General features: G+C 39.2%; 1 protein-coding gene across 1 annotated transcript; it reads right to left on the bottom strand.

The window, feature by feature from the left end:
• Window positions 1–5,175: 5,175 nt before the first annotated feature.
• Window positions 5,176–13,497, bottom strand: LOC131239598 (wound-induced basic protein). The gene is made up of 2 exons (XM_058237373.1): window positions 13,280–13,497; window positions 5,176–5,466 (listed from the first exon to the last, which is right to left on the bottom strand). The coding sequence occupies exons 1-2, from the start codon at window positions 13,351–13,353 to the stop codon at window positions 5,394–5,396; spliced, it is 147 nt and encodes a 48-aa protein (XP_058093356.1). The 5' UTR covers window positions 13,354–13,497; the 3' UTR covers window positions 5,176–5,393.
• Window positions 13,498–14,214: the final 717 nt, after the last annotated feature.

Genomic DNA, 14,214 nt, shown 5'->3' with positions numbered 1-14,214 from the left:
TCAAGCTCGAGTCAGCTCAAATTCAGCTCAAACACAATTTCAAGCTCTAAGAACCAATTCGATACGGATCGAACTTAGCTTCAAACCAAGCCGAATCAAGCATTTTTGAGCTGAGTCAAGCGAATTGACTGAGCTGGCTTAGTTCGTGTACACCCCCACTTTGGATAGACCTTTTTTTTTCAGTTTTTTGAAATTTCAATATTTTCTTAGAAATTTAATGATTTTCTTTTGTACATTTTTGTACAAAAGTGATTTTGTACATGAGTTGTCCTTTGGCAGCATGGATTTTGGACAGTTAGGATTTTCAATCTGGATTTTCCATCTAAGTCATACTTGACACCTTGGATTCGTGAATTTTATATACAGGATTTATCAACTAGTGTTTCAAGCCTACTTTTTTGGTCATTTCAGCACTTACTTACTAAGTGGATGGTGCAGCAAGGACTTTAAAAGTGCATTCAAAAGCAGTGCCCTTTGTTGATTCACAGCGAGAATTATGCCTCAAATCCTTCTTTGAAGGGGGTCCTTACTCTTGATCCGGTGGTAGACACTAAGGAGTTTCAACACCTGGTTAAGGGTTCGAGTACCCATAGGTGGTGAAATCCCACTACCGCGTGTGTGGTTGTCTGTGTGAGTGTCTTAAATAATAATAATAATAATAATACTAATAATAAAAAATCCTTCTTCGAAGGGTGCATCCACACAGGCCCTTAGGATCGAAAATCCTCATAAGGGACCCATCTTCTATTCTCATTTAAAAGGTTGGTTGTAAAATTTAAGGACTTTCAATTCTCTCTAACTATCATAATAGCTCTTAACTTCTTTTTCTATGAAATGACTTTTTAAAATTTTTAGGTCATGTTGTAAATATAATTTCTAAATTTTATAAGATTGAAAATTCAGGTTACCAAACATAAACATACGTGGTAAAAAAGAAAATCTTAAGCATTGAAAATTTGGAATTGAATTATTCAATTAAAATCATATCCAACGTGCTAAACCACCACCAAAATTTTAGTCATTTTTAAAAAAAATAAATTATTAGTAAGATTTTATTTTAGCCATTTGGCATTGATATTTCCTCATTTTTGCAGTAATGATTCATACCATCTAATCTAAAATATCATAATGATAATGACTAGAATGAGTAGTTTTTTCCACTCATTCATTCATAACTTGAAAGTTTTTCTTAGGCTTTTATTTGGCATCAAATATTGTCATTTTCCAAATTAATCCTTTAATTGTTGCTTGGTATTGAATGTTAAAGTATTGGACGTGGATTGCCTGGTGGCAGAAATTTGTTGTCGCTTTGTGAGCCCCACCATGATTAATTTATTTTATCCATGCTGTCCATCCATTTTTACAGATCACTTTAGGGTGTGATCTCAAAAATGAGGCAGATTCAAACCTCGTATGGACCACACCATAGGAATCAGTGGTGATTGAATGCCCACCATTAAAAATTTATTGGGGGCCACCAAAGTTTTGGCTGAAGCTGATATTTGTGTTTTCCCTTCATCTACGTCTGTGTGACTTAATCAACAGGTTGGATGGAAAATAAACATTATAGTGGGCCCTTGAAAGTTTTTAATGGCGGGTGTTCAATCACCATTGTTTTGTTGTAGTGTAGTCTACTTAAGATTTAGAGTTGTCTCATTTTTAGGCTCATGCCCTGAAATGATATGAAAAAAAGTAGATGGACAGCACGAATAAAACACAAACATCATGGTAGGACTTATATAGCACTATCACTAGCCACCTCGCTACTAGCAACGTCATTAGACAATCCATCAAAAGTACAAACCTCATGTTAAGATTTATTAATAACTAGAGTTTCTGATAAATAAATAGTAAATCACAAGAAATATGTGATTGCTTATTGCTAAAGTTTAATGTGACTTTCTTGACTGTCAAAATAAAATAAATCACATTTCTAATTTGTTTCATCAAATTATTCTTTATTTCTTTGATTTTTGTTAATGTCTTTTAAGGATTATTTAGATTCATGGTAAAACAAGAGGAAATAGTTTCCGTTAGGAAACAACACTTTTAGGAATTTGTGAGAAAGGAAGAGTAGTTTTCCTTTATTGTTTTCACCAAGAATTTCTTTTTAAAAAAAATATATATATTTCATTTTCAAATTTTTACTCGAAAATTTCAGTAAAAAATTATTTGAAGAGAGAATGTGGCACATGTGGTGTTGAAAGTGCATTGTGGCATGTCGCATCATCGCATATGATACATTGACACATGTCGCACAATAGCATATGTCTTGTTGTCACTTGACACCTTTACACACGTGAGCAACTTGAAGATGGACGGTTACACATGTGAGATGCTTGAAAATGGATGGTAAGAGATGGAGCACATTAGCACAAGTGAGCTACTCAAAGATGAATGGTGAATTATATGGGATGCTTTGATGGATGACAATCCCTGCATATGGATATGGCATACATGGAGCACTCGAAGATGAAAAGTAGTGCATGTTGGACACGTGGGGTATGTAAAGAAGGGTGGTGGTACATGTCGGACATGGGAGGACATGAAGATGATGGTCAAACATTGGGACAGGTGGCACATTGACATATGAGGCCTTCAAAGATGAGTGGTGGGCCTGAATAGCACATCTTGGACATGGGTACTTGAAGATGGTGGACAAACATTGGCACTTTTACACGTTGGCCACTCAAAGATGGGTGGTGGGCGTGGTGGCACATGTACGGGTCTTTAAGGGCTGTTTAGATACCACCAAATAAGTTATTTTTTAATTTGTATTAAGTAATTAAGTTTTTTTTTATTTAAGTTAGTTTGGTAAGTATCATTCTAAAAGTAACTTTTGTATTAAAATTACTCATTAACTTTTTTTTTAGCTTTTCAATTTACTACATTTCTACTTCTTTCTCTTAAAATGAGGCTCTCTCTCATGGTCCATGTTAACGGAGGCCCACATGATAGATTGTCCACATTGAAGGGGGGCTCACATGATGGATGGTCCACATCAAAGGTGGGTCACACATGATGGATGACCCTCTATTAATGTGAGCTCATATAATGGATGGTCTGAATCAAAAGTTGGCCCATAATGATAAATAGCCCACATTCAAAGCGAGATGGTATGATGGACAACCCACTTCAAAAGTGGGGCCTATACGATGGATGGTCCAAATCAAAGGTGGGCTCCACATGATGGCAATGGATGTTGAAGTTGTTCCCCATATGATGGATGCTTCATATTGAGGTGGTCCCACATGATAGACATGAAAAGTTGGCCCCTAATGATGAATGACTCACATCCAAGGCGAGCCCGGCATGATAGGCAACTCACATTGAAGGTTGGGTCCACATGATGCATAATCCAAATCAAAGGTGGGCTTTACATGATGGGCAATTAATAATGGTGGGCCCCACATGATGGATGATCCACATCAAGTTGAGGAACATATGATGGAAGGTCCACATCATAGGTCAGCCCTAATGATGAGTGGTTCATATCCAAGGTGGCCCCTGCATGGACAGTCCACATCAAAGGTGGGGCCTACATGATGGATGGTCCACATCAAAGGTGGGGGCTTACAAGATGGGTGGTTGATCCAAACGCCCCCTAAGATTGTAGCACATGGCATATCGGCACATGTACATGCTTTGAGATGGCCTTTATTTAAAAAAGATGTGGGACATGTGTGGGACATTAGCAAACGAGATGGACGGCTATATATACCGGGCACTTAAAGATGGCTAGTGTTAGTAATACGTGGCTGCCATGTGGGACAGAGATACTCATGGATCCAATACAAGAAGAAGAAAATGTTTTCACTTGATTCAAGATGTGACATGTTTGGATGTCAACGAAAACCATAAGAGTTGAGAAGGCAAGATTACAATCCTCATCAGGATTAAAATTGCCACTTGCCAAACGAATGTAAACCTTGAAAATGGAATCCATTTTTTGCATAGACGATAGAAATTATCATTTATATAAATTACTAATTTTTCCAAACCATAGATACTGTACAAGACCATATATATTCTTTCAATAAAAAGATTTGCAATTACATAGAAAAGATGAGCGAGCTGCTGAATGGGAATATCTAAATTAGTTATATAGCAATCTCGTATTTTGATATATGAGACAAGTGAATGTGACTCTACATCTGGTACAGATGTATGGGACCCGAACCAATGAACTAATGGACCACACTATGGGTATTCCAAGGTGATGTGATGGATCCAACCTGCTCTATGCAAGGCATCAGTTCCCTCCTCCAGTTACAGGGGTGAAAGGAAACCAACATTGAAGTATGGCAGTTTGATGATCCATACTCGGTAGCATACACATCCAACCCAAATCAAACTATTCAATTTGTATGCCAGACTACACAGGTCTTTGACATAACCAAACATTACACACAGCGAGGCGGATTCCCAGCCAAAAGGCTTTGGCAGGAACATCTGGCGACGGGAAGCTAGATGGGGCCCACCATCATGCTTGTTGAAACATTCGTGGGCCTTTTGTATTTTCATTTTCATACCATCAGGAATGACCTTTTGAACAGTTTGGATGGCATATAAACATCAACCATCAGTGGATCACGGTGGAACGCAGTGCAGTTTCCAATCATGCGGCCAACTTAAGTTTTGGATCTGTCTCATTTTTGAGCCCATATCCCATCGCAGGAAGTTCCTACAAAAGGCTCTCGCAAATAATCAACGTCCAAATGGATGTCTCTGTTGGAGGAACAACATGTTTATAGAATAGAATGTTGGAGCAAGTTGAAGGCTCTAAAAAGAGAAGGGTAAGGCCCAAAGGGATGGTGGAGTTGGTAAGAAAATACTTGAATTTATAGCCCTTGATAGAGTAAAAATGGCGGAACGAGATTGGTGTAGCCAACACCAGTTGATTGGGATAAGCCTTAGATGATCATGACATGTATCCCTCACATCATGTAGTAGTTAGCCATGAACCTCTCCCAAGTCCCAACCATGCGCATGGCCATAGATCAGCACCAAGAGAGAAAAAAAAAAAGCTAATGCTGATTGGCATAAAGAAAAAAATAAAAATAAAAAATAAAAAAGCACAAGCTAATGCCGATTGGCATTGCATGGTAGGGCCCGCCAATGGATCTCCTGTAGCATATCCCACTGCATCATTTCATGCAACTATGAAAAGCATAATTGTAACACCATAATCATGACAGATCACATTAGCAGATCGAAAGCAGCAAAGCTGATTAAAAACTAAAAATCCTGTTTATGTTGCTGAAATTCAAGACTGGGATGGCTGCACACCCTCCACTTGAAAACAAGTACTACATCAAGGTTCGATATCACTCAAGCTCCCACTGCTCATCATATGCTGAAAACACCATCACCTACCCATATTTTTCCATCTTTTATTCTGTCATCACGGGCTTGTTCTCGCTGGCCTTCGGCCTCTGCTCCTTGGGCTTCTGCTCTTCCGATTTCCTGGTGCACCGGACAACAAACACATCCAATGCTCAAATACAACTATACAACGCATTTCATTTTATTTTTATTTTTTTTTTCGGTTTGGATTGAAAAGTATGACTTTATTTGTAAAACTAAATACAAATACAAACACAATGACGGATAGGAACTTCAAAGAATAAAATTAATCAAAGGGGCAGTGAGCGCCAAATTCACACACAGACTGTCAGTAAAACCCCCCTGTCAACCAACGTCATTAGCTTCCCAAATTACATGTGACTGCTATGCATCAAGAACATTATAAATATTGATCATTTCATTGATAGTTAGTCTCAAAAACAATTTCCAGCAATTAAACACACTATTTAAAACAACCATCTTTACTTTCCAGTGGATGAAAAGTAATTTCTAGCAACAAGAAATTGTTCCTCCAGCAGCTAAAGTGATTTTCAACACTTCTAGCCCAAAATCCAGCAATTTACAAACTTCCAGCAACTGGAATACAAATAAAAAAAATACCAGATTCATGCACATTGGATGATGAAGAAAAAGATCTTCCGACTAGATATTAAAAATGTGGCTTCATTACCCTAGAATCCCAAAAAAGGTCCAACACTGTTTGTTCTGAAATGGTTTTTTCTTTTCTTTTCTTGTTTCTTTTTTTTTTAAAAAAAAAAAAAAGAAAATATTGCAGTTAGTATCCAAAAGCCGTCTCTCTATGGCCTGCTATGCAGAACTTGTACATCTCTAGTAAACCCTAAATCCAAACATAATCTCAGTCTATGGTGACATTTAATCTCAACCATTATAACTGCCCAGAGTGTGACCCTTGGGTTGGGTTAAAAGATGTAATCTCGACTATTAAACTCCACTAAAACTCCTACTGAAATATATATATATATATATATATATATATATATATATATATATATATATAAACTAATAAACTCTACCTAAAACGCATGGGTCCATGTATGAATCAATGGAAAGTCGAAAGCCTTCTAAAGTTCACAATTGGAGTTGTTAATCTTTAAGCAAGGGGATGATAAAGCATTATGTCATCTTCCAAACCTGTTGCATATTCAATGTACTATCAGTCTTAGGTTTTTATTTTTTAAATGATGATGGCACCTACTCCTTGAACCCTTGACTACTATCAGTCTTCGGTTGCTTCAAAACTTGAATTCTTAATATAACCCTTCGGAACCCTTTTGCTAGAATTTTTGGGCCACCTGATGGGTCCCGCTTTGGGAATAATTTCGAGCCAATCTGACAGATGAGGCTTCATCAGCCTCCAACGAAGATGACGTTAACCGATACAAAGGCATCTATGGCGACGGACATGTATGGAAATCCAAACTCAAGAAATCCTGACCAGCGTGGATCAATGCAAATTGGGATTGACAAAAGGCTACATATGATGGACCAAACATAAAATACATCAGAAAGGCATCAATTTGACAATCATGATTATCAAGGTGTGAAGGTCAATCTTACTCAAATTCAATGGCTCAACTCACTCAGAGCAGTTCCTAGGTTGGATGGCAAATGTGGATCAGTTTTTCAAGTGTACCTGGTCGTAAGAAAGTAAAGCTTGTCTACAGTGACAGGGGGGGTGTTCACAATGAGGGCATGACTTCAGCGATTTAGAGAAAATAAAGGAAGAGGAAGATCGACAATTGTTGGAATAAAAGATCCACTCTTCATATTTCAAGCCTTAGCCCAAAGTAATCAAAGCATGCAGAACTACACGATAGAATTCTACAAGGCTTATGAAACAGAGTCTGGGAAGTACAATGGTGAGATGCACATCCAGGGTTCAAATGAAGATTCTTGGTCAAGTCTCTTGCATGCGACCCAGTAATTTAGACAAGGCCCACCATTACACAGAAATGGTGGATGAGAAGATCAAGAGCAGATTGTCGAGATCCAAAGGAGCATTGAGTGGTCAAGAAAAACTTCCAATTAATCTAACAAACCCTCGCCAAGGAAGAAATTGTGGTAATTGATCTGGAAGATAAAAAGGGCTCAAATGTTGCAAGTGTAACCAATTTGGGCAACATTCACATGAAATGAGGAAGATAATCTAGATGTAAAGCAGAACCAAAAGAGGATGTGCTGGAATGCATCAAAGACAAAAGACCATTATGATTCAAAGAAGTCAATCTATCCAACACACACACACACACACACACTGTACAGTGGAGAGGGAAAATCCAATTTAAGTCTGTACGGGCAATTTTCCAAATTAATTGATCATACTGAAATTTATCAAGGAGATAACAAGAGAGATTACAGTGTCTCTATATATACTCGATTGTACACCAAATGACCACCTCCCGAGCTCCCTAAGGCTTGCCCTAGACCCACATAACCACACCAGGAGGATAAAACCCCTGATCTTGAGTTTCTAGACCCTAACATAGGCGCTTGTCCACTTCTCAAGTTCAAATCCTTCTTTGTACAACTTTCTCTTGGAAAGGTGGGTATCTTAACTCTAGAAACCCACCCTCAAAGTGGGTAACCTTGATTTTAAAAGCCTATTGTCACTACCAAGGGGTCTTCCCCATGGATATCTACGCGATTTGGAATTGACTATGATATTTCCCAGTTACAAATACATGGTTGAATCAAAACATGATATTTGTTTGATGTACCAAAGTAGCGACACCCAACCTCATCCTCCTATACACAAAGGTGGGTATGTAATGGCATGAGAGTAACCTACAAGACCATTCAGTTGCACAGACTAGATCGAATCAACCATCCATTAGTAAAGGGGTCCAAGAGAGGATTAACTCAATGCTTTGCACGTGGTTGCTCTCGTCCACGCCTCAAGGTAGACAATACCAAGCACACATTGGGTCTATAGTACATAGATCTTGTCCAAAATGTCAAGCACTTAGTTCAGTAACTCCTAACCTAGATCCACTAGGACTGTGATTTCATTAAGAGACAAGTCTTGTATATAACACATCAAGTACTGATTCATCCTAACAGCTCCTCACCTCACTACCACTATGAATGTAACACAAACTCCTGGAGTTCATCCCCAATCAACCCGAGCTAAGCTTTGTAAAACTACAGCAGTCTGTTGGAACTTGCGTGTGCAAACCTCATCCTGAACATGCTTCAGAATTACATGCTAAGGATGGCTAGTTTCACTCCCTCAATCCTCTGCTCATTTTCAGCATGGCCCTAATCAATTAAATTGGATTTTTTTTCCTCCCAACCTTAAAAGATCGAGTTGGAGATATTGCAACAAAAAGTTGTTGCACACCGACTACCCCTTAATAGTGCCCATGGGGATGTGGGTGATCACATGGATCCACACCTACCCCCACTAACCCCGTGCTCACTCATCTCTACACAGGCCCGCTTAGCCCGACCCATTCCCTCTCCACCTCTCTCTCTTTATCACTCTTACACAACATGAACACAAAGCAATAGAAAAATAAAGATGAGAAGTGACAAAAGTAGGGAAGGAGAGGAAGTGGGAAGCCATTGTCATTGGTTGCTCGAGACCATACACGTCGGTGAACCATATTTGCCATCAAATCAATAGAGTGAAAAGGTTAGGGTTGATTCTAGCGGATCGCAAGAATTCCGTGTTTTGGATCTCCAATTAAGTTTGTAGTGTAGTTTCCATTGCACGATCCTCAAAATTGTAATCCGGCCATCTAACTGTATTAACCCATGGCCAAACAACAAGCAAACAAAGGCTAATAAAAATTTAGGATAATGTAACATTACCATACAATGGAATGAGAATTGAGAATTTACTTCCTTTTTTTTTCTGAAGACACAGGGTGTCCCCACCTCTTTTTTGAATGAGAATTTACTTTTATTTTTATTTTCTTGAAAGACAAAGGGGAATTTATTACAAAGGCACAAAGATAGAGATGGCACCCAAAAGCTTACAACCCTATCTAGCAAAAAGCAGAGAACTATCTTTTAATAGCAGAAGCCCACTTGGCCACTAGAGATTTCACCTTATGGATGACAAAATCAACATCATTTTCAAAATCATTGAAGCATCTCCCATTCCACCCTCCCCAAATATACCAAAAGTACGCTAAGATTGCCAAACGTCATTCCGCTCAAGCTAGCTTCGGAAGACAAACCCCATGAGATTTACATTATAAGCAAGGTATTCCATAATGATAATGGTGGCCATAACAACCACCACCGTTAACATTATGACACAGGCTATAACGTCCATTACAGCACTTATTTTACTATTATTTCATTTTTATTTTTTGAAAAAATTTGTTTTGGCCCCGTTACAACCATTATAGGGCCTTTTTTTTTCTGTAACAGCCATTACGGCCGTTTCAACCCAATAACGCATATTGTTTACCACCATTACCGTTACATAATGGTCATTGCTTAACCATTTAGGCATAACATGATTCCAAGTCATTTAACTACCTATGAATGCGAGTGACACAGTGGACATGATCCTCATCAAAGAAAACACAAGCATCTACATATAAAATACAGGCAATTTGTAAATAACTAAATATTTCATTCAAACCCATCAACTTGAACTATCGGAACAACCCTTATATGAAAAACTTAGCTTATAAAGCAAATGCAAGTGAAATCTCCAACTTTAACTTTGACAAAACCAACTTTGATGGGTCCTCCAAAGAGAATTCTCAAGTACATCTTTGGATTTTGTGTCTTGACCATGATCAATGGCAGCCAAGGCAGACTCTTTAACACCCCTTGAGGGTCCGAGCAAGGGACTTCTTTTCATTAACCATGGAACCAAAGATATTAGCAACACTACAAAGATCGCGACATTGAATTATGACATCTTGAGGCAGGATTCTGGTTGGCAACAGCGATAAGTTCCTCCCAGCTACGATATATGGATGATACAACAATCCTCACCGAGATCAGGTGGGAGCAAGCGAACCATCGTTCACATTCTTTGTAATTGAGGCCCCCAACCGATTAATAACATGAAAAGGCTTTCCTTTGTGGCATCAAGGCAAAGGAGGATACAACTCAAATGGTCAGGTCACCTCATTTCACGTGAGAAAGGATATTGCCCTTAAAATACCTTGATCTTCGTTTGAAGTTAGGAGCGCTCCCAAAAACAAATTGAGAGATTTGAGCATGCTGTATATTTCATAGTGTTTGCAAATTAATCTAAAAACACTTGTTTCTCACTTGCGCCATTTTTTTGCTATATATTCAATGTCAAAGAGTGGTGGACTAGGTAGGGCTTCACTAGTTCACGTTTCTTCACAAACGTTTCCATAGATTTTTGGGTGTTTACATGACCATATAAATAAAAACATTAAAGAAACTCTCTTTCTCTATAACCTAAATAAGAGGCAGCCTACCTGAATAAGAACATGACATGGGACATGGTTTTCTAAGTTAGAAGGTGGGATACATGTGCTGACGCGAAGTGGGAAATGACAATGCAAGAGAAGGAGCCTAGCTAAATAAGAACATGACATTTGACACTTTTTTATGTCGGGAAGTGAGGCCCAACTTGTGAATGTTTCGAATGTCATACCCATGTTGTGACAAGTAAAGCTAAATCACAAGTGAAGCTGTATTTAGACATTTAAGGGAAGACAGTTGTGTGCCTTGAACACATGATGACAAAAGCCAAAGAAGCAAGATCATTCAAAGATTGCATGTGAAGATGCAGAGTGGGAGATGGGGATGCAAGAGAAGATGTCCGCCTTAAAGAAAAACAAGATGAGGGACCCAATTTTTGAGCCAGTGGTGGGCCTAACTTAGCATGGTTTAGGCATACCAGAATGCGATGCTGGCACATGAAGCTCAGTCGCATGTGAAGTTGTATCTAATTATCTAATAATTCCACATGCAGATAATGCATGCACATAACCTGGAGAGAACAAGATGGAAAATGGACTCAGCATGATTGAGCCTCTCTTCATAGTTGCGCGAGGTTGATGGAGCCAAAGAAATAAGAATGAGATACTCGTGTAGCTTTTGCTTATGTCATGTTGATCTTGTATAAGTTTCATGAATTTACGTTTTGGTACTTCCTAATTTAGTTAGGACTTTCTTAGTAGGGCTTACAAAATTAGAGGGAAGATGTGGTTTTGCATCTCAAAGGCATGATATCAAAGAATGGAGATTTTGTAAGATGGCATATGGAGATGTAAAGAGAAAGATGGCAATACAAAATGAGATCTACCCAGAAGAACAATGGGATATGGACATGGTTTTTAAGCTGGTAAGCAGGGCCCACCTTATGCACATTCTAGATGCCCTATCCAGATAAAGCCAGCAGAATGGAGCTAAGTTGCGTGTGAAGTTGGATCAAATCAATCCTCATATAGATATTAAAGAGAAGAAATTTCTGTCTCTGAAATGAATTACATCGAAGATCTAAGATCATTTGAAGATCCACATGGAGATGCAAAGTAGGAGACAGGTGATATGAGAGGAGATATCTGCCACAAGACCTCGAACCCAATTCTCGCGTGCAGGTGAGGCCAACTCATACACAATTTAGATGTCCTACCACAACACACTGGCACATGGAGCTCAATCACATCAAGTTGTGTCCAATGGCTCCTCCTATAGAAATATTCATGCATGTAATCTTGGAAGAGTTTTACATTGAAATGGGCATGCACACATGATCTAATCCTGAGATGATTATCAACGTCACTTCTATGAAATACATGTGTTCCGTGAAAATATTAAACAGGAAGCAAATGTTTTAGGACCTGTTTGGCAGACATCTAAAAGGGGTTCATATCATTTTGATTAATCATAATTATCCATAGGAGATCATATTCTCTAATACACAATTACGATTAACTAAAATGAGATTAGCTCATTTTCAGGCATCTACCAAACAGGCCCATAGGACCAGCCTTGGCTGTCAGACCCAATTGGATCAGAACCGATCACCAAAATGGTCCAGGACACCCTGGAAAACAACTGCTATGGGGACAATCGTTCTGTAAAAAAATTAAAAAACTGCAACTGCTTCTGTGAAAACTCAAACCCACAACTTCTGCTTCAAAAGCACCCAAACCTCTAAATTAACAGCAAATCAGCTGTTAACTCTCTGTTTTTAATTATTCTGATTGAAGCAGAATTCAAGGCCAAAATGAGGCAAATGGGTCTGATTGGTTCAAGCCGTAGTAGGACCAAACAGCCCACGAAAAAAGGGGTCAAAGTTTGGTCTGGGTTTCAAAACATGAGCTCTGCTAACCCCATAGGCATATATTCAAGTCAGCTAATGCACACACCACCACATATGCCTGCATTGAGGACAGTTGCAATATCTAAGCCATCCATCAGAAGGCTGCCACTATGTAGGTTGACAAGTCAGGCAGACCACAATTAACTGAACAACCATACACTTGTGAAAAAATCAGCCGAAGTTTTATAAACCATGAACTTATTTCTAGTATCACGGCACACCTAACAAATGGACCGCCTTTATCTTTCAGCAGTAATATCTAAATGGTGCGGTCCACCCAATGGATGGCTAGGATATTTCACATTTCTGCCATGCTGGCATGTGTAGCTGCGTGGGCATTAGCTGACTTGCTTAGCAAAGCTATTAAAACATTGTTTCCATCACAAAGAACACAAACTACCATATTTTGTGAAAATGGCTTCTACACTACATATAACTCATGAATATTGCATCTACACCCAAAGATCGCAGTTTAAATAAAACCCAAGAAAGATCAAAGAATTACAACATAACTAATAACAGAAAACGGAGGAATCAAGAGAAGTGAATGGCAGGAATGGTTAGGAAGAGAGAGGAAGAGATGAGAATATATGAGAAGGGAAGGGGGGAAATCAATACCTCTTGTCAGAGGAAGCCCCGCCTTTCTGGCTGAGGAATGATCGGAAGAGCGGGGAATTGACGTCGTAGATCATCTTGATGTGACGACGACAGATGTATGGACGGACGGATAGTCTCTGATGTTGGGATTTTTTTGAAGGTCGGTGGGGATGAGATTCTTCGGAGATGGTTTCCAAACCCTAGATATTTCGTTTTGCCCGGGCTTCGCATCGGGAGCTCGTATATAAAAGCCTGGAAGGGGTTGGGGCGTGAGAGCCCACGTAACCAGAACATGGTAGAGTCATCTTCGCACCGTACACGTGGCGACTGATTTATCATTTGGGACCGTTCGTTTAGGATCTTTCACGTTTGATGGAAAGTTCTTTGAAATAAAAATGGATCGGATGATCCTATCCATCCGATGGATGTAAAGGAAAACAACGGGAGAAAAGCCACGTGGTTAATGGTCCAGGTTAAGCCGCGGAAAGTTTAAAAAAAAAGACCGATATCACTGTTCAATAATTCCACGTCTTGATACAAAAGCAATCCATGATGTGTCCCACAGGATGGACGGTTCAGATTGATGAGTGTCTCCCATGATGTGTCCCACAGGATGGACGGTTCAGATTGATGAGCACGTGGGACGTTGGTACAGCTCCAACGGTTCAAGCTACTCCACCTGGTAATTGATGGACACGACGCGGATTAGATACCGAAAGATTGAGTAGCCAGACACGTCACAAGTTATGTGGGACTCACAATGATGTATGCATATCCACCCCATCCATCCATCCCGAGAGATCATTGTAAGGCATGAGACAAAGAATGAGTTAAATCCAAATCTGGAGTGGACCCCACCACATAAAACAAGGGGAAGAGTGACGCCTACCGTTGAAACCTTCCTGTGGTCCACTATGATGTTTATCTAAGATCCAACGTGCTCATAAGTTAAGGCA

The sequence above is a fragment of the Magnolia sinica genome, chromosome 3, assembly GCF_029962835.1.
Source record: "Magnolia sinica isolate HGM2019 chromosome 3, MsV1, whole genome shotgun sequence".
Lineage (NCBI taxonomy): Eukaryota > Viridiplantae > Streptophyta > Magnoliopsida > Magnoliales > Magnoliaceae > Magnolia > Magnolia sinica.
Note: the sequence above shows the minus strand (reverse complement) of the source record. Positions and strands in the feature narration are given on the sequence as shown.